Below are 21016 nucleotides of genomic sequence, written 5' to 3' on the forward strand. Positions count from 1 at the left end.
ATTATTATATACATATAATGGAGCAAATAGTTTCAAAAACTGGGAATAAGATGCGCGCCTAAAGAATAATGGCAACCAGTTTGGCAAACTTCTCCAGATTCACTTTTGGCACAATCATTGTCGATTTTATAATTAAATTAGTTTAAAGTCCAAATAAGAGAAAAAAAAGGACGGTGGTGTTGTCATCCTAACATTACCAAACCAATTTTTTTTGCAACCATTAATAATGATTTGATAAATGCAAACCTCCATAAAATAGTCTGGCTCTTAAAAAGACTTACGTTTGGCGGATTTTCATTCAGGGCTTGAGTGTAACACGTCATGGCTTCCTTCTTTCTTTGATTAATATGCGCCAACACCCTTTGTTGGTGCATCGCGGCCAACTGATGCTTCTCGGCGTCACCCTCCTCTTCCAAAGCTTGAACGGTCTGTTGGAATCTCTGAGTCATTCTCTGCTTAAACTCGTCTGCGCCCCTGGGATCCGTCGATCGCATATCTTGGTATCGTTCCTCTAAATCGGACCAGTCTTTCATAACTCTAGTGACCTTCTCTCTGTGCGTTTCCTCGAGACGTTCCTATAAACATAAAAATAGTACTTGGAATCAACCGAAACCGGCAAATGCGTATTAAAAAATTTATACCTGCGCCTCCCTATAACTCTGATGCTCGTTTCTGGGATCGAAGTGAGTGAAATATGGATCCGGAGTAGCTTCCGTCGTGGTCCTCTGCGTAGTGGTGGTCGTACTTGTCGTCGTACTGGTGGTGCTCGTAGAAGACTTAAACGCGGTTGTTGTGCTTTGCTGCGTCGTATCCCAATCGGGGTCATCGTAATCGTCGTCGTCTTCGTCCTCATCGTCATCGTCATCGATACTAGGATCGTCGGCGAGCTCGGTATCGTCGGCAAGATCTTCCAAGTCGTCTTTGTCGTCGTCCTCGTCGGAATCGTCGGAATCGTCGAATGTGTCGGAGAAAACGTCTTGCTCTTTTTTCAGAATCGTCAAGTCAACTTGCTTTTTGGGTTTTACACTATCTGCAACCAGCGAACGATAAAATTTATTTACAACGATAATCAGATGTCGGATAAAATGCAACCAAAGACAAATCCTCATTCTAAATGGTAATCTCTCATTTATACTGCATCTTAGAAAGTAGGGATTCCTGAAAAGGACGACTGCCAGGGTATGGGATTCACAGATGATACAACTCGATTTGCATCGACAGTGGACTGAATGAACGTCTTTGGATACATAGGTTTGTTCCAACCTCAAACCACAAGTAGCTTTAGAACAACTTACCAACGACTTTCAACGAGCACGTCAGTCAGATTGTTTTTCAGAAGGGATTTAGGAAAATCGGTTGGAACAACTGTGTGTGAATTAAACTGCGATTTTACTATTGAGAACACTTCTTTAAATCTAGACTATACAAATAAATATGAAGCCTATTAGGTAAATCTTAAATAATTAACAAGTGGAAAATCACAAGAGCAAAACTAAAAAACAATAAGTGACAAACCTTTTACAGAAAAATTTAACCAGCATCGGGTTTCTAAAAATCAGATTAGCAACCTCTGTAACAATCCCTCAACTGGGAATCCCTTCTCATGATAGCGTAAAACTAGTTTAAATGAGAGTTATTTTACACAACATCTTCGAACAACTTCAATCGGATGTTACGAAAATGGCCCCAGATAGCAGCAGTATATTCTAACCTGAATCGACTCAAAACAAAATAAAGTAATATTCGTGCTTCATTTGATATAAAGTTCTTTGTATTTCTAGTAAGTACATATGATTAACAAAGCTTAATGTTTGATAGAAAACAATACGTAAATGTTAAAACTCTACATTCTGTGTATGTGACAATCTTTAATTAAATCTATCTAAAATACAGGCTGTGGTCGAGAATCCAGGAGTTTGTTAAATTGATTACTAAAATCTATTTTGTCACGGCTTAATAGAATTATATTAAATCTCTATCCGTTCAAGAAACATTAACGAGATTGGCGTATGGTCTGTCTCAAAATATATCGTCTTAGCTTTTGACATCAATCGAAATAACCTATCAATGGCAATAAGACATGTGATCAGTCGATATTTTAGGACAGACCATTAGGGGCGGACTTGTAAGATGTTTTGAAAATATAAAGAACAAAAATTATACTATGTTTATTTATGAATTTATGTATTAGTACTAATAAAAAAATCGATGACACTAAATTATCAAATTATCAATAATTACCTAAATCAATACGTTTTTATTGAAGATCTAATATTATAATGGGCTTTATGTCATTTTGTGTGTAATTGCATTTTTTTTCTCAATTTGTTTGGAATTTATTTAACGACAAGTGATTTCGACACTACATAGCGGACATCTACCTGAGTCGCTCCTGACCTATAAATAAATTTCTGGTTGTTAGATTTATCCAGTAATTATGAGGGTGGAGACAATATACTTTGAGTCAGACCGTGTTCTGACTGGAGTCGTTTGTTATCGGAGTAAAAGACAGTACTGGGAGAGTGCGCAACTAATTGCGAACCCCTCCATGTCGCAGGATTGAAAAAGTGGCTCTCAGTTTTAGTCACACAGGAGTACCAACATTCGCAGAAGCCCTGACACCTTCTAAGAAGGAACCTCCCCATATCATGTCAAAAATGGAGACAATATACTTTGAGTCAGACCGTGTTCTGACTGGAGTCGTTTGTTATCGGAGTAAAAGACAGTACTGGGAGAGTGCGCAACTAATTGCGAACCCCTTCATGTCGCAGGATTGAAAAAGTGGCTCTCAGTTTTAGTCACACAGGAGTACCAACATTCGCAGAAGCCCTGACACCTTCTAAGAAGGAACCTCCCCATATCATGTCAAAAGTGGAGACAATATATTTTGAGTCAGACCGTGTTCTGACTGGAGTCGTTTGTTATCGGAGTAAAAGACAGTACTGGGAGAGTGCGCAACTAATTGCGAACCCCTTCATGTTGCAGGATTGAAAAAGTGGCTCTCAGTTTTAGTTACACAGGAGTACCAACATTCGCAGAAGTCCTGACACCTTCTAAGAAGGAACCTCCCCATATCATGTCATATCAATTTGTAGATGAGAACACATGTAGGATGTGTTTACAAGGTGAGGAAACTTAAATTCATCTCTTAATCACAGTAAGAGGAGAAAGGTCTGGAGAAAAGGGGCTCTCAGTTTTAGTTACACAGGAGTACCAACATTCGCAGAAGCCCTGACACCTTCTAAGAAGGAACCTCCCCATATCATGTCAAAAGTGGAGACAATATACTTTGAGTCAGACCGTGTTCTGACTGGAGTCGTTTGTTATCGGAGTAAAAGACAGTACTGGGAGAGTGCGCAACTAATTGCGAACCCCTCCATGTCGCAGGATTGAAAAAGTGGCTCTCAGTTTTAGTCACACAGGAGTACCAACATTCGCAGAAGCCCTGACACCTTCTAAGAAGGAACCTCCCCATATCATGTCAAAAATGGAGACAATATACTTTGAGTCAGACCGTGTTCTGACTGGAGTCGTTTGTTATCGGAGTAAAAGACAGTACTGGGAGAGTGCGCAACTAATTGCGAACCCCTTCATGTCGCAGGATTGAAAAAGTGGCTCTCAGTTTTAGTCACACAGGAGTACCAACATTCGCAGAAGCCCTGACACCTTCTAAGAAGGAACCTCCCCATATCATGTCAAAAGTGGAGACAATATATTTTGAGTCAGACCGTGTTCTGACTGGAGTCGTTTGTTATCGGAGTAAAAGACAGTACTGGGAGAGTGCGCAACTAATTGCGAACCCCTTCATGTTGCAGGATTGAAAAAGTGGCTCTCAGTTTTAGTCACACAGGAGTACCAACATTCGCAGAAGCCCTGACACCTTCTAAGAAGGAACCTCCCCATATCATGTCAAAAATGGAGACAATATACTTTGAGTCAGACCGTGTTCTGACTGGAGTCGTTTGTTATCGGAGTAAAAGACAGTACTGGGAGAGTGCGCAACTAATTGCGAACCCCTTCATGTCGCAGGATTGAAAAAGTGGCTCTCAGTTTTAGTCACACAGGAGTACCAACATTCGCAGAAGCCCTGACACCTTCTAAGAAGGAACCTCCCCATATCATGTCAAAAGTGGAGACAATATATTTTGAGTCAGACCGTGTTCTGACTGGAGTCGTTTGTTATCGGAGTAAAAGACAGTACTGGGAGAGTGCGCAACTAATTGCGAACCCCTTCATGTTGCAGGATTGAAAAAGTGGCTCTCAGTTTTAGTCACACAGGAGTACCAACATTCGCAGAAGCCCTGACACCTTCTAAGAAGGAACCTCCCCATATCATGTCAAAAATGGAGACAATATACTTTGAGTCAGACCGTGTTCTGACTGGAGTCGTTTGTTATCGGAGTAAAAGACAGTACTGGGAGAGTGCGCAACTAATTGCGAACCCCTTCATGTCGCAGGATTGAAAAAGTGGCTCTCAGTTTTAGTCACACAGGAGTACCAACATTCGCAGAAGCCCTGACACCTTTTAAGAAGGAACCTCCCCATATCATGTCATATCAATTTGTAGATGAGAACACATGTAGGATGTGTTTCCAAGGTGAGGAAACTTAAATTCATCTCTTAATCACAGTAAGAGGAGGAAGGTCTGGAGAAAAGGGGCGCAACGTAGTTAAAAATGGGCTTGGTTTTGACGAGACCAAGAAATCCGACAATACATAAGCGCAACAATAATCGAAAAAAATGTTAAAGCATTCGTCCAACTATGCGAGCTTCATCATGACGAAACAATAGTAACGATTAGCTTCGATGCTGTGTCTCCATTTGATTGTGTTTTCTCTTCTTTTCTTCTTTATCTTTGTAATCCTTTGGAACGGTTTTGTTATAAAAATATCTTTTTCTACTCCCGTCTGTAAAATATCTAATTACACACCTATCTAGCGTGCGGTCATCTCCGGTATTTTACCGCACGGGTTTGGGAGCAATCGGATGTTTCAGGAGATATTTTCCACGCTTTGAATTTTGACGTTTGTCATTTCTAACGGTCATGTCAGTGAATGTATTCGTGTTGTTTTGCGAAAATGTACCCAAAAACTAACGGTCGTAGAAAAAGTGTAGTATGCAACTCGTTCGGTAAACTTTTTAAGTCACTCGTTTATTAAACAGTCGCCCCGCTCGTGTCAAATAAACTCGTGAGTCAAATGCCGTTTACCGCACTTGTTGCATAATATAGGAGGGGGTACCCATAAAAAACCGGAATTAAATTGCCGCGCGCAGAGCTTGTATAGTACTCCTTTCTGGCGTTAGGTTGTGGATAGTACAACTTATTGCGAGTTCAACGCCACCTTTGTTTTAAATTTAACTTGTTTTGTTCACTTGCAGTGCCATTTTTTGTTAACGCTGTTTTTTTGTTATTTCGTTTTTTTCGATGGCAAGTTTAAAAGAACAACGTGCGGCTGTGAAATTTTGTTTTCTGCTCGGTAAAAGTGCTGCTGAAACTGTTTCAATGTTAAAAACAGCTTATGGGCTCTGTGCGGGGGGCGTGGTCAAGGAAAAATTGGATGCCAGCGATCCTCGTGAGCGTCAGTCGAATCTTTGCACTCCAAATTTTCGTACACTCTAATGAGTAGTGTGATTAAAAGTGAAAATATAAATAATTTTAAACGGTTTTTAATTATAAATAAAAAATGGTTAGAACGAGGCGATCAGGAAATACTTGTTGTGTTCCTGTGTTAATGAAGACTTAAACAACAAAAAAATTTATAAATTCCCCACGCAAGGCTATAACCTCGAAAAGAGAGTAAAGTGGGTTAAAGCTGTGAAAAGAATGAAGTAAGTAAGACCATGATTATCCTAATAACTGATTCAGAATTTATTGTTATAGATTTGTAAAAATGATTATTCAATTTTCTGTAGTCGTGACGGAAGTTCTTGGGAACCTAGTTTAAGACCATATATTTGCAGTCAACATTTTGTAGGAGGTAAAAAGTCGGAGCATTCTTATAGCCCTGCATATCTCCCGACAATATTTCCTGAAAAATATTACGGAAAACTAAAAATAAATAAATCAGAGCAAGTACAACCACAAAGCAGGTAATTTTTCTATTTATTAAACCTTGATTTATAAACGAGAGCGAGATCAGTAGATACAAAACGGCTGGACGTAAAAAACCACGTTTGTACAGAGGATGATATGAAAAATTAATTGAATCGTAGATGTTCATTTTACTAAAAAATATAGGATTTCTCGATTACAGATTCGCGAGAGCAATGCGGAGAAGTCAAAATTCAAATGGTTCCTAAGCTTGTTAATATAAGAACACGTAACGATGACCTCAACGACAATAAGGATACCGATAACCTGAATGATCATATGGATATACAGCAATGTAGTGAAGTTATTATTGACTCACTGCAACCGCGGTTTAAAGATGTTGCTGTACAGATTGATTTTCATGAAGAAATGAATTCAACCTTCGTAAATAATATAATAAATATGGTTCTTTTTTAATTGGACTTTTCCCGTAGCTACAGTTTCAATATAGCCGACATTAAATTTTTTCGTTTCTTTATCCCATATTGGTTTCGATTTGCATGATATTGGACATTTTATTTCGACTATTTTAGTTACCATGCCGTCACTGACTACTATTCCATCTACTGAGACTCCTAACCAGGCCTGTTTGGGAGACACAAATAATCCAATTTGAAATACGTGAACATCATGCAGTAATTTGTAATTTTCGCGAGCTTTTACCTCATTTTGAATTCCATAATTTAAACTTTTCGGATGCAGAAAATCCTGTAGTAAAGATTCAGCTGAAGTGCGAGTTATTGTTTTTATCTTATGAGCTTTTGCGCTGGCCGTTATGCGTACACGTCTTGCTTCAAACCATTATACCGTCTCGCTTTGTTGTGTGGTTTGTAAACACAATGTGAAAACTTCTTCACTGTCTAATAGTATCTCGGTCTGTGCTATCTTAGATGACAGAGCCAACTTGTCTTTTCCTATGGTGATACACTGACCAGCACTCTTTAAAAGACAAGCAATCACCTTTTTCGTACACTCTGATATTAGTTCTACCTGTCGTTCTTCGAGACATATATTTATGACCACCGTACAGACTTGTTCTTCCTCACTAATATGATCGACTTTTAACCTTTTTTTAATTGGGCATTCGATATCGTCAAAGTCTTCCAAAGTCAAGTGCAGTGGCTGAGGAGGATTTTTAAGCACTTTTTGAGGAAAAAGATTATTTACCGTAGCTCCTCGAGAATATATCGATGGAAATCCCCACTCTTGCTGAACACTCGTTTTAGACACACTCCGGTCATTGTTTATTCGGTGGATAAATGCCGCAATATGTTTGCATTCGCCAGTTTCTTTGGCAATGCAAGTACATTGAGCATGTACCACCTCCCCTTTACTATTCAGCTAAAAAAATTAAAGAATCAAGTAAAAAAGCCACTTTTAATGTTTTTTTTTTCTGTAATCTGTAAATTATATGGTGTTTCAGTGTCGCACGTTTGCCGAATGCATTTAGCAATTAACTTATTGTTAATATTGCCACCAACGTATTCTTCAATGTGTTTAATATGACAAAAAGCCAATTTTTTTCCTTTTTCTAGCGTACCTGCAGTGAAAATTATTGAATGGGAGATATTTTCAAACCCGGTCTGCAATATTACCGATGCCATATTTTCAGGTTATGCTGTCAATAAAAAAACTATTATTATTTGTTTGTTACACGTTTTAATTACAGAAAAAAAAATTTGTTAATATATAATTTTCACGTACCTTTCGTTTAAATCACTTTATACTACTTATCCATCTCAAAATTTATTGTTAATTGTTTTATTTATAAATTAACACGTAAAGACAATGATAAAATTGCGAAAAGCGAATAAAGACGATGCGATGGGAAAAACTCAAATGTACCAGTGGTTTGTTCCCTTCAAAAATGGCGACGAGTCAATTGATGACCGACCTCGTTCTGGACGTCCATTAACTGCTCGAATCGAGGAATATATTGAAAAGATTCGAGAGTTTGTGCTCACAGACCGTCGACAGACAATTGAACAATTATCAAAGATTAGTGGGTTGTCTTGGAGCACGGTTCAGCGAATTTTAACCGAAGATTTGGGAATGAAGAGTTGCTGCCAAGTTTGTTCCTCGTGTTCTGACTGACATGCAAAAAGAACATCGAGTTGAAACATGTCGTGCTTTGAATCAACAGCTTGAAACGGATTCAGATTTTCTTTCAAAGATTACTGGTGACGAGTCATGGTGCTAGGGTTACGATCCAGAAACGAAGCAACAGTCCAGCCAATGAAAGACGCAACTGTCTCCCCGTCCTAAAAAATGTCGTCAGGTCAAATCAAACATCAAGACGATGCTGATTTGCTTTTTCGACATCAACGGCGTAGTTCATGCAGAGTTCGTTCCACCAGGTGAGACCGTTAATCAAGCTTTTTATCTGGAAGTTTTAAGAAGATTGCGCAACAGTATTCGACAAAAAAACCCGGCGGACAGGGGACTGGTTCTTTCACCATGATAATGCACCTGCACACACAGCCATTTCTGTTAGCAGTTTTTGGCTAAAAATGGCATGGTTCCTCTGCCGCATGCATCTTACTCGCCTGATCTCGCTCCGTGTGACTTCTTCTTATTTCCACGTATGAAAAGGGACGTGAAAGGACAGCGATTTGACAACATTGAAGAGGTCAAGAAAAAAAAACGAGGGATGAGCTGTCGGCTATAGCCAAAGATGAATATAAAAAATGTTTAGAACAGTGGAAGCACCGCTGGTACAAATGTATTAGTTGTAATGGAGAGTACTTTGAAGGGGATAAGGTCGTTCTGTGATTTGTGTATTCGTTGACATTTTAACTCCTTTTTAAGTTTTACTATAAATTTATTCACAACATGTAATGTTCTGATCGTAATAAGCGACTAAGATGTATTCCTGTAGAGGTTTAAACGTAATGCAGCACCTCATTCGCCTCCAACTCCCACGACAAGACCTCCAGTCGTGTCGGGTAAAATCGAGTTCCTCTTTTCGAAGCAAAGTTCTGCACAATCGGGAGGCGTCATATATCTTAATATAAAATTAGCCCCGCTCCTCCGGAGCCACCTCTATCTAGCCCACCAATTAACGTCGACATTAATAGCGATCTGTTATAAATGACGTATTCGCGTTCGGGTCGAATATATTTCGTCGCGCCCACACTAAACGCCCAAATTGCCCTCGAAATCAGGCGACGTCAGGAAGCTTCAAACGTGGCAACATTCATTCGCAGTTATTGGAAACTGAGTATTAGATTAAACGACGCCGATACATCGGACCGGCGAGCTCGTTGTGCGTATATCGACGTAATGGAAAGATGTAACGAAGTGTCAAAGGGGTAATTACCGGATAATGCTGGCAGAGCATGTGTTTACTAGAGAGGATTTGGCACGCCCAAAAGGAGTTTTGTCGATCGTTATTTAACGCGGGACGTCGGGCAACATGCTTGATTAATTTCGGAAAAAGCCCAATGGTGGTAACACTGACTAAATTTTTGGAGATATCAAATACTGCTTCCAACATTTCGAGAAGGGACATTCAATATAGGCCCAAAACTAGTATTTTTTTTGCATTCTACTAAATGTTCATTAAACAAACGAGTTAGGTGTTTGGAGATCGCTGTTTGGAAAAGAAATTGCGCAAAATGTCGGTTATAGTGTGTGGAAATGTGTAATAGCCATATGCTGTGTTCCAATAATGTAATTTAAAGTAAAAATTTATGGGCGTGAGTTTCCACGCGTCAAATAAATGTAAAGAGACAAACGACCACACTGAGGTTCAAAGCAAACCTGGTGGTCCGGGAGCCCTGGACCTTTTTTCAAAATGATAAGCAACAAGCTAATTCTTTGGAAATCGTTTCATTTCATCAAGACGCCCAATCTTTTCCTCTACGAAAATTGTTGTAGCAGGCAGCTAACTGTACGCGCAGGTATAAAATCATGTCAATTTAGTGGCCATCCCCAAAAAGTGATGAGCAACCTGCTAAATTTTTTACTGTAGCTTGCTAATCATTTTTATTAACAAATGATCACATTGTCCTACAAATAAACTGGTAGGATTTTTCAGTCCTACACTTTAAAGTTGTTGACCTCACGATAATACGTAATTCGTCAGCAACTGTAGGAAACCAAAATTAAATGAAACTTTATGACATTTTCTATCTAAATCAATTAATGTCCTACATAAAAATGGGTAGATTTCGCTCTAAATTACGGTCTAACCTATAAATTTGTTTGTTCTTAAAATATTCCTGCAGCCATTATCTATAATGCTGTTTTATACAAATGAATTTAATTAAGTTGTTTCATTATTATTTATAATTTAAGAAATCAACATTTTTTTTTCATTTTTTTATCGTCTCTCGTCTCTCTTTTTTCACGAAAATTAGGTTTATCACGGAGTATATTACAAAGAAAACACTCCGTGATCACTTTCACAATTAAATGTTAAAAAAAAAATTAATTAACACGTGTTGACAAGCCAAATAAACAAAACTTTTTAATGCACAATGTATGTTGTATGCGTGTGCTGGATACTACGTTGGTATGTTACGCGCATGCGCGTCTGATGCGAATATATACCGCCGATTTGATATTAGTATGTGTATGTATACATATACACGTATATTCGAATATACACGAATGTACGTGTAAACACGTTTAAGTTAGAATCAATTTTCGAAATTTTCCAGAGTAGGACTGAAAAAACCTACCATTTTATTTGTAGGACAATGTGATCATTTGTTAATAAAAATTATTAGCAAGCTACAGTAAAAAATTTTGCATGTTGCTCATCACTTTTTATAAATAAATAATAGATACAACTTTGAGGGGGTGGCCACTCTATACCAAACCTATTTGTTTGTAGGCCAAATTTAATTTCAAATGATATATTTCAATATCTATGGATTTAACTAAAAACTAAACTGTTGCTGATCTTTTTGGTATGGTAACTAAATAGCCATGATTTTATACCTGCGCTTATAGTTAGCTACCTGCTACAAACTAACTTTTCACAAGAAGTAATTTTTTTTTAGCTTACTGCATCTTACTTGAGTTAGTTGTTCTGTTAGAAAATGCGGATGCGCACTTACTTAAGCTTACTAAACTTATACCTAACCGCGCCAGAAATCGCAAATATATCTAAATCTAATTCCGAAAACAACACTGATCAAGTGTTCAGTTATAGATAGAAATCAGAGAATCAATATTCTCATATAATAAATAAAATTAATATATATAATTTATTTGTTTACTTAGTTAACTAAACGTTTCAATTCGATCTCGTAAGACAAAATCTAGGTGACTCGTTCCTGAATTGTAGCCTTCAGATTCAGATAATAATTGAGGCGAACCGCAGGGTATGTATGTTCCATTTCGAACAAGCGTAATCTGTTCTAAATTATTGAATGTTCAAGAATTAAATAAAATTTGACGCACCAATTTGAACGGCTCAGTAATACGGATTAATCATAATGCATTGAACAATGAATGAGAAAAATCCTTCCGACCCAACTGTTTACCTTTAAAATGTTTGGGGCAGCAAACGAACTCTACGCCGCTGAACAGCGATATCCCGCAAGGTAGCAGCATGGCGAACGAGCGCAATTGGAGCCCTTTTTCCTGACACGCCGTTCCCGCGGTTGAGTTCCACTTGGAGAATGTCCAGCAGTTGCTTTGGTTGTGAATGTGATCAAACATGCAATTCTCTGGGACTAGAAGAGCGTCTGATTGGAATGGACCCTCTGGAAGGGAACAAAAGTAATAATTATTATAGGTTTTCAATCGATATTCAATTTAATTTCCAATTCCATACCAAATATAAGCAAAAGAGATATGCAAGTTATTTGTTAAGGCGGTGGTTTTGTTGTGCGTGGTCTAGCCAATATTTATAACTCTTTTGTAAAAATATAAAAATGTAAATTGTTGCTCTATTCGAAGTTTATGAAGTTTAGGAAAAATTAACTTCTTTCGAATATTTATTCAGTAAATGTATACATTTACTAGCCAATGCAAACATTTGCTAAACTCCGTAGTTAAAGTATTCATTTTAACCGAAATGAACACATTTGCTAGTGGATGTATGCATTCACGGACTGCTTCTAGTCAAAGTGGGAAGTGGGTTAAATTTACCGGGAAACCTAAAACCTAACCTCTTTGATAAATTGGTTAAGGCTTTCGCGGCCCGTTGATAAGCTATTACATTGATTCGGGTTTAAAGGCCGTCGTCGGTTGGAATTACTTCCTAACGTTTCGCTAGCACGAGTGGCGGGCTTCTTCAGAGGTCCTTCCATCTCCGATGTTGGACGTCGACTACGTCAACAACAACAACGTTAGGAAGTAATTCCAACCGACGACGGCCTTTAAACCCGAATCAAGATAATAGCCTAACCTCTTTATTCCTGCTGCACCGTTTGCTGTTTGTTGGTTTTCCGTTTGAGATTCTTAGTAAGTGAATTGTTTAAATTGTATGTGTCCAGAGTAATTAATAATTATTAATTTTTTTTTAGTCATAAATATAAAATGGATAAAAAGCGATGAAAGTTAAATTCCACGAATATATTAACAATACTCCAGAAAAAGCTAACGACTTTCGTATGACTGCGGAAAGATATGCAAAACTAATAAATGATGTTAAATCCTTTAAATCTGCTAAGAAAAAAGAAAATCGTCACTTCTGGTTACTAAAACATTATGATATAGTGTATGTATGTAATGTGGATAAACTAATTGCACCAATAGCAAATGAAAAAGTGCTGTATTATGGTACTGTTGAAGAATTGTTTGAAGTTTTATATGAAACTCATTTATCAATTGGACATGGCGGACGAGACAGAATGAAAAAGGAACTTAACCTTCGCTTTAAAAATATAACAGCACAAGATATTCAAACATTTTTAAATAATTGTGAAGTGTGCCTTAAAAAAAGGGCGAATGAAAAGAAAGGCTTGGTGGTTAAGCCAATGGTGTTTTCTCATTTTAATTCAAGATGTCAAGTAGATTTAATTGACTTCCAATCACAGCCCGATGATAAATTTAAATTTATATTGATATACCAGGACCACTTAACAAAGTTTGACATTCTTAGAGCTCTTAAGAATAAGACTCCTTCGATTTTTTTTACTATTTGGGGCACCATCTATTTTTCAATTGGACAGTGGCCGAGAATTTGTTAACCACGTCATTGCTGATTGGAAAGGTTTATGGCCTGAATTAAAAATTGTTCATGGGAAGCCACGCCACAGCCAGTCTCAAGGCAGTGTGGAGCGTGCGCATCAAGATATTGAGAATATTTTAACCGCATGGATGCGACAAAATCAAACCAGTAATTGGAGTAGAGGATTGGATTATGTGCAGTTTATGAAAAATCGAGCCCTTCACGCTGGTGTAAAGCGAAGTCCTTACGAAGCAATGTTTGGACAACCCGCCAAGGTCGGTTTTACCTTTTCTTCCTTACCACACGAGATATTAAACAATATAAACAGTGAAGAAGATTTTTATATTATAACTAGCTCTAGTGCAATAATCATCGAGCCAATAATTAATTTAATTATTCGCTAAACTAAATTTTATTTTGAAATTCATCAATTAACGCTTTGACTGCAGTTAATGCATGCAGTTACTAGTTAAAGTGTTCATTCCAATAAAATGGGAAGTGAATGTATGCATCGACTAGTATATGTATACATTGACTGGAATGTACACACGGATGATTGTTAAAATGAACCTGAAAAATCTCTTACAACAGAAGAAACATACGGAATTCAATACTTTCCAAGCATGCTAGGTGAGGGAAATCCATCTTTTTATACAGATTTCCAAAAAATTAAAAAAACGTTAATAAAAAAAGACCCCGACAGTTGAAAATCAATTACTTTCTGTAAAAATCGCCACGATGCTATCTCCCGTATTTATCCGAAATGTTTTAAACGATCCACGCGATTTTCGAAGAGCAATTGGAAGTGCACGCCCCAATTCCCAATCGCGTCATATTCACGATCCATAAAACTGATAGTTTTTCCGTTATTGCGCTAACTAACCCCCCTTGTGCGAGCGAGTGAAGGGGGCGGCAGGGTGGGCGTCCGATTGCAGTGACTGACGGGCGCCGCGCCCCCATCCTTCCGACCCCCACCGCCGGCACATTTCCATAAAGGTAAAAATGCGAATCACTTTTATGTTTACTTCGGCAGAGGTCGAGACCTCCGCAATATGTGCGAGTTCGATGAGTCGCGAGGAGTTTTAATAAAATGGCCTGCGTATTTGTGCGGATTTTCTCATAAAGCGCAGGAAGGGAGTCAAGTTGGCGCGACACACGACTGCGTTACACTTTGAAGGCGCTTAAAATAAAACGTCAATAAGCACACACGCCCCGGAACAAAAAGAAATTTAAACATTTGATATCAGAAGACCTACCTCTTCATGTTCTGTTTGCGTTTAGGATTACAAATTGATTATTATGTGTCTACACGTTTTTTTGTACGTTACAATAAAATTATTATAAAAAAGCCGGCGTACTAACGACTTTCAAAAATTTTATGATAACTAAATTTTCTTTGTTCGATATTTTAGGCTCGAAAGAAGATATCGGAAATACGATTTTCACTAGATTTTTTTGAAAAAACAAATCATATTATTGAATTTATTTTTTCTTGAGACGAGAACGAGAGCGCTCTAGCGGCATTACAAAGAATTAAGCATAGGTCCAACGAGACCAAGTTTTTAAAAAAAATAAAATTTATGAAAAATCGCTGAACCATCCTCATCCATTTAAAAATATCTACCTTGAAAAAGCATCTATTTTTTTGGTAGATTTACTTCTTTTTATCACTTTGGTAATCATTTTTGCGCACGCACTACAATTTGATTAAAAAGAAGCAGACATCTTAAAATCTATTCGTGGAAGTAATAATAACGCTCAGCCCGACTCATTGAAACACCTTACATCTGTTCACAACCTTCCAAAGACAATGAACCCGAAAGCAACCCCACACTTGCCACATTCAAACATCACTGATCACATATCAAAAATTCTTAAAAAATATAACATAACAACAAGATTTACCACTTGTCCCAAAATCTCTCTTCGATCCGTCCGGCAAAACATCGGAGAGACCGGATGAAAAATATCAACTACGCTCAGAGAACATGAAAGAACATTAAGACTAAGACAAACTCAGCAGTGGCTGAACACATTCACGAAACCGGACATAAAATTTTATTTGATAAAACTAAAATTTTCTTATTTAACCAAATTCATAAGCAATGAAACAATCTTAACCGCGACTAATTTATAAATATTTTAGGTATTATTATACCCATTCAGGAAGCAAAGAATAAATTCGGTAAAAAGTTAAGTTCTTTTTAGGGAATACTTAAATATATAGTGTTCTTAATTAACAGACAGTGACAGTAATTTGTAGTTTGTTGCAAAGAAACACTTGGGATATTGAGCACGTATTTTGACAATTCGATATTGACGTTCGGACTTATTTGGTAGTCCTTTCAATACAATGTGATTGCGAGTAGAGTAGGAAATAAATTGATACTAGAAGCATTTTGCCCATTTGTAATTGCTGGTGACACACCAATAATTTACCATCGCCGACTTTAATAACGTTAATTTTAGCAATGGGCGTTTTGATATCTGCGAATACAATTTCGGACGGCGGATTTTAGGCGACTCATCGTCGAAATTAATGACTGCGTGCCTGTGATAAATGCTTGTATCTAGGTGCGACAAAAGACACAGACCGAATGGCCGCGGGTATCATTGTTTTGCCATTCTGGGATTAGCCCGATGGACGCCGTGTTTTTATACGTGCTTTAAACTCGCTATTGCAAATCCAATTTAACGCGATTTTGTTATTAATATATACAACAGTTCAATTATTGTCAAAGACGTTCACAGGTTTCCAAAATGTGTCTCTTAGAGTGTTTTATGAAACTAATGAGAGCTGGATTATTGTCTTGATAAACCGAGTCTTTTTATTTTCATTGCGTTGCCTTTTGCCTCTTTTTTTCACCATCACCCACGACCTATTGGATGTCTTTGAAATTGGTATTAGATAATTTCTTACACTGACATTATAATTTTGCTTGTAAAGTATTACAGAACATGCGCTTGGCTCAGTTCTATTCTAGGACTCGAACGTCAAACGCAATTGCGTCGGCCCCTCCCAAAACTAAACTTTCCCGAAGGCCCTCGGGGCAGAAGTGAAGAAGATGACGCCTTTAGTTTGAGCGGCAGCTACGCAGTTAACGTCTTCGACGCGAAGCCATTCACATTGCCTTTCACTCGAAGGAAAATCAAACACAACCATCCTGGGGGAAATAATAATATTTTTTCACTCTTTCTCAACGAAACTTCTACAGTCCTCCAGCATCAGATATTTTTCTAACCGCTACTTTTTTTGCAACGTTTTGACACCAACATTTTCAAAATCCGTTAAAAAATAAGCTCACAGTAAGAAAAAACCAGATAAGTAAATACATTTTTAAAAACAAAATATTACTATCCATCATCAAGTCGGCATGATTGAAAATTCTGACAGTTAGTACATTTTTATCTGATTATCGATTTTGTCGTATAATCGACAATAATCAAATTACAAATGGGAAAAAAGTTGATATGTTTCCGATATACGGGGAATGCAGAAAAAACTCTGGGAAGGCATTGTATGCAGCCCGCTATCCGGGACGTTGCGATGTTGTTGGATGCGTCAACGTAAATCCAGTTGCGTCGCTAAGAGAAATGGCATTAGAATTAGATATCTCAAGAGAATCTGTGAGGAGAATTAAAAAAAAAACACGACTATCATTCTTTTAAGTAGACAATTCATCAACATCTTTATGAAGCAGACTTTGCGTTAACGTAAGTTTGTTCCCTGATATGTTTAACAGAACAGATACTGATCTTTAAATAATCAAAGAATTATACGTCCGAGACAGTTTCAAGAGCGGTTCGGAATCAATGTTTGGCTAGGAATGAGTGGTGAGAAATGAAATTGAAGACTCGTTAGATGATTTACCTCTTGCCGTGACATTAAATATGTATTTTGAGCAGGATGGTGCGCCTGCCCATAATTTTAGAGATGTCACTGAACACCTACGTGATGTTTATGGGAATAGACTAATCTCAACAGTCAATTGTGTCTGTCAAAAGTGACAGATTTGGAAACAAAATATATTTTCTTGTTCTTCTAAGTCTCCGGTAAAAAGTGCTTGTAACTTACCTATGACGTATGTATACATAAAACACTTACGTTAGTTTTTGACTGTATCCCCGTATTCCAAAGCATATCAACTTTTTACCAGAATAAAACAATTTCAACAAAAAATTCTAATCGTTGAATCTCAGAAGAAACTCTCCCTTGAATTTTATTTTTTAAAAAATACTAATCTGTTTTTTCTTTCCACTGCATGAGCTTATCGAGAGTTTCTTCGGCATTTTTAATCTTACCGACTTGACAATTAATAATGAATAATACTTTGTTTTTATAAAAATGTATTTTTCTACTCCCGTCTGTAAAATACCTAATTACCCACCGATCTAGCGTGCGGAAAGCGTCACTTTACCACGTCAGTTTCGTTTCCCATGAATCCGAGCCACTTCGGACATTTCCGGGATTTTACCGCACGGATTTGGAAGCAATCGGATGTTTTCGGAGATATTTCCCACGCTTTGAATTTTGATGTCTATCAAATCTGACGGTTATGTCAGTGAATGTGTTGTTTTGCGAAAATGTACGCAAAAACTAACGGTCGTAGAAAAAGTATAGTATGCAACACGTTCGGTAAACTTTTTAACTGACTCGTTTATTAAAAACTCGTGAGTCATATGACGTTTACCGCACTTGTTTCATAATATACTATTACTCATTTGGTTTTTTCTTTCCTGTGAGTTTATTTTTTAACGGATTTTGAAAATTTTCATGTCAAAATGTTGCAAAAAAAAGTACCGGTTTTAAAAATTAATAGTTCATTATATTATATATATATATATATATATTATATATTGTATATATATATTATATACAATTAAAGAAAAGTTTCATTTACACGATGATGATTACAAATTTTTACTATGATGGTCACAGCCTTCTAGACGCAATTTTCAAAAATTAAATGAGACTAAAAAACAAACAAAAAAGAGAAAAACGCAAAAAAATAGGTTGTGCAACAATTGACTACATATTGTCAAAAAATTGGACATTCAGCCTATATTAACCCTTCCAAATTACGTTATCTCAAGCCGTTTAAAAGTTATATATAGTGTTCCCACTTTTTTGTGTCATTCGGTATTGTTTGAGCCCCCCCACCCCGCCACAGCTAAAGGAGGGGCTTGAAAATTGTCTCGGATGACGGGTTCTCGAATTTTTCTATGCTTTCTCTGAAGAAGCAAACAGGATGGCGAAATGTCAGCAAGTTTGATTTATAAACAACCGTATTATATTTTTGATTACTTACTTTAAATTACGTAATTATTCACTGAACAAGCATAGGGGTTTGGGAGTGATCGGATGTTTTCGGAACATTTTGGTCACTGATGGTATTTTGTTCGTGCCAAAGCGGATTACTGACTAAAGGGTGTTTTATCAAATTCGTTGATTTATACTTTTTATTATTATTTGATACTTTTTTAACGTTTAACAAGTTAAAGGAAATTCTTCAGGTTTTTAAATGCATAGGGCATAGATGATGTTTGCCATTGGAACTACTACACTGCTTAATGTTTTATATTAAAACAAACTTCATTATGTCTATCTCGTATGGAGGAACCTCTGAAAAATATTAATAATCCAACCCATTCAAGTTAAGCCGTATCAGTTGATTAAATCGCTTGACACTGTGTCAGATGAATTTTGAGCTGTTAACAGACCTAACACGCTGATAATGGGTAAATAAATAAATTAAATTAAAAAGTTAAATTGTTTTTAAAAATTATTTTGAATTTAGTGGAGTTTGGGTTTTACGCGTTTTTATTATAAAACGTAGTTTTGTCAGTAACGGATAGAGGTAACTTTTGTAAGTTAACAGTTAACACCGAATTTCAAATACAATTTAGAATATCTAATACTGTTGTTTGAATTGCATAACATTCCTTTGTCGCTCTATCCCAAGTGTCCATTTTCTGTTTGTTGTAAGCTGCAGGTATTCGTTTTTTTATTTTCCAAAACACACAAACGACTTTTTTGTTAATTGCGCATGTCCTCAAAATGATTGCAGGGATTTTGAGATAATGGCAGGTAGCGAGAAGCAGTAGAAGCCCTGATGTAGTTAATGACTGGGACACCACTTGATACTGCCTATAGGTCCAGTGGTGGTAACAAGAAAACTTGAAAGTCCCACTAATGTGGGTGTTGCAAAGGTGGAAATAATTTTTAGTTTTTTTGTTATTTAAAAGAAACTGCCGAGTTGGGTCTTGGCCGGAGGTGCAGTACCTCTGCTATTTGGCTTGATCGCTGTATTCGGAAATAAATTTATACAATGAAGCTGCTATGAGATTGTCGAATAACCCAAACATCGAATCAACATAAAAACAATGTATCACTGTCCTGTCATATATTTTACATTTATGGTCCCTACATTATTCAGTAGCTATATGTAAAATACCAAGTACTTTCAAACAGACTATGCATAGTTAGGGAAAAAACAATCTTCCCAAATCTCATTCATTCACCGCTATTTTGGCCTTTTTATTTGGGACGATAAAAATACATTTATCGGCGGTCGAAGTGGGGTTTCAACGTTTTAGGCGACGTCTTCCCTCTGACGTCGATGAAAAATTTCGCCCTTACGTGAAATATTGACGAAAATAATGCCGGAAAATCGTTTGTTTATTCCGAGCGGGGGGGCACGTCCGTCAAAGCAGGTAATACTTTCGACGCGTTTCGTTATTTTCGGGGTTTCCGCCGCGTTAAACGCCCCTACCGGCAAAATGAAGGTGATTTTGATAAATCGACGAAAATTCCATCGGTAAACGGTCATATTGTAGCGTTTTACAACATGGTTTCCTTACCAGCAAAGGGGTTTAACAACGCGCCTTATAACCTCACATCAATTGCACAGATTTAGCAAAGACCGAGTTACACGTTTGCTATTTATCGCAACATGACCTTAAGCCGTTCTCACCGATCTATTAATTGAACTTATTCTAATTTTAGGAGCGAAGTTGCAGAGACTGGATAATTTTCGTAGTCGTTTTTTTGTTAGCCACTAAAAATTTACGTTGTTAGAAATTAGCAAGTTATTTTTTAGAATCTTGTATATATGGACGAACTTTTATATATGGACATTGATCAAAATAATTTTTACTTGATAACGATCGCTTGGTAAACCATGGTAACATGGTAAATAGTTGTAAAATTGATCACACATCAATAGAATAGGGCGGTTGATGAGACATTCGAAACCTGCATTATCAATCGCGACCATCCAAATACAGGCAGGCACGGAGTGTCTGTCACACCAAGTCAACCCCGAAATTTATGTTTTTCTTTGTTTTCTTTCTTTAATGGAGTCAGGTAGTTTTGACATTAAAGCAGCATAATATTATACATCTATGATTCCCTGGAAGATTCGCGGTCCCGCGGATAATTTTCACTGGATCAGCTATATTTTCAAGGCTACAATCTAGATCGACCAACAATAAAATCTCTTGTTGTAAAACAAAAACTAATGGCCCGTTACTCACCTAAACATCTAAACGGCTTGACCCATCTTGCAGTTTTGCATTTCCCTCTGGATTGTGAACCTACAGTAGCACCGGCCCGACACCATGATCCAATTTTTAAGTAGTGGCTGCTCTCGACTATGTTGGTGATGTCCCTTTTGGGATACACCTGCAAATAAGAATGGCAACCTAATGAGGCCAAAGCACTTATTGAAGATATTTGAAGGAACCAAGACCATTCGGACACCACTATTAAAAAACCTTACATCTAATATTGGTTT

The 21016-nt window shown here is 37.2% G+C and overlaps 1 protein-coding gene across 1 annotated transcript in view; it reads right to left on the reverse strand.

The window, feature by feature from the left end:
• Nucleotides 1-21016, reverse strand: part of LOC132705521 (amyloid-beta-like protein) — a 91489-nt gene that overhangs the window by 3966 nt on the left and 66507 nt on the right. Inside the window, exons 3-6 of the mRNA XM_060676132.1 lie at nt 20757-20904; nt 11587-11808; nt 642-1030; nt 282-575 (exon numbers count right to left, since the gene is read on the reverse strand). Coding sequence (XP_060532115.1) covers nt 282-575; nt 642-1030; nt 11587-11808; nt 20757-20904 — 1053 coding nt within the window. The remainder of the gene's footprint in view (nt 1-281; nt 576-641; nt 1031-11586; nt 11809-20756; nt 20905-21016) is intronic.

The sequence above is a fragment of the Cylas formicarius genome, unplaced genomic scaffold (genome assembly GCF_029955315.1).
Source record: "Cylas formicarius isolate icCylForm1 unplaced genomic scaffold, icCylForm1.1 PGA_scaffold_7__23_contigs__length_41026272, whole genome shotgun sequence".
NCBI lineage: Eukaryota > Metazoa > Arthropoda > Insecta > Coleoptera > Brentidae > Cylas > Cylas formicarius.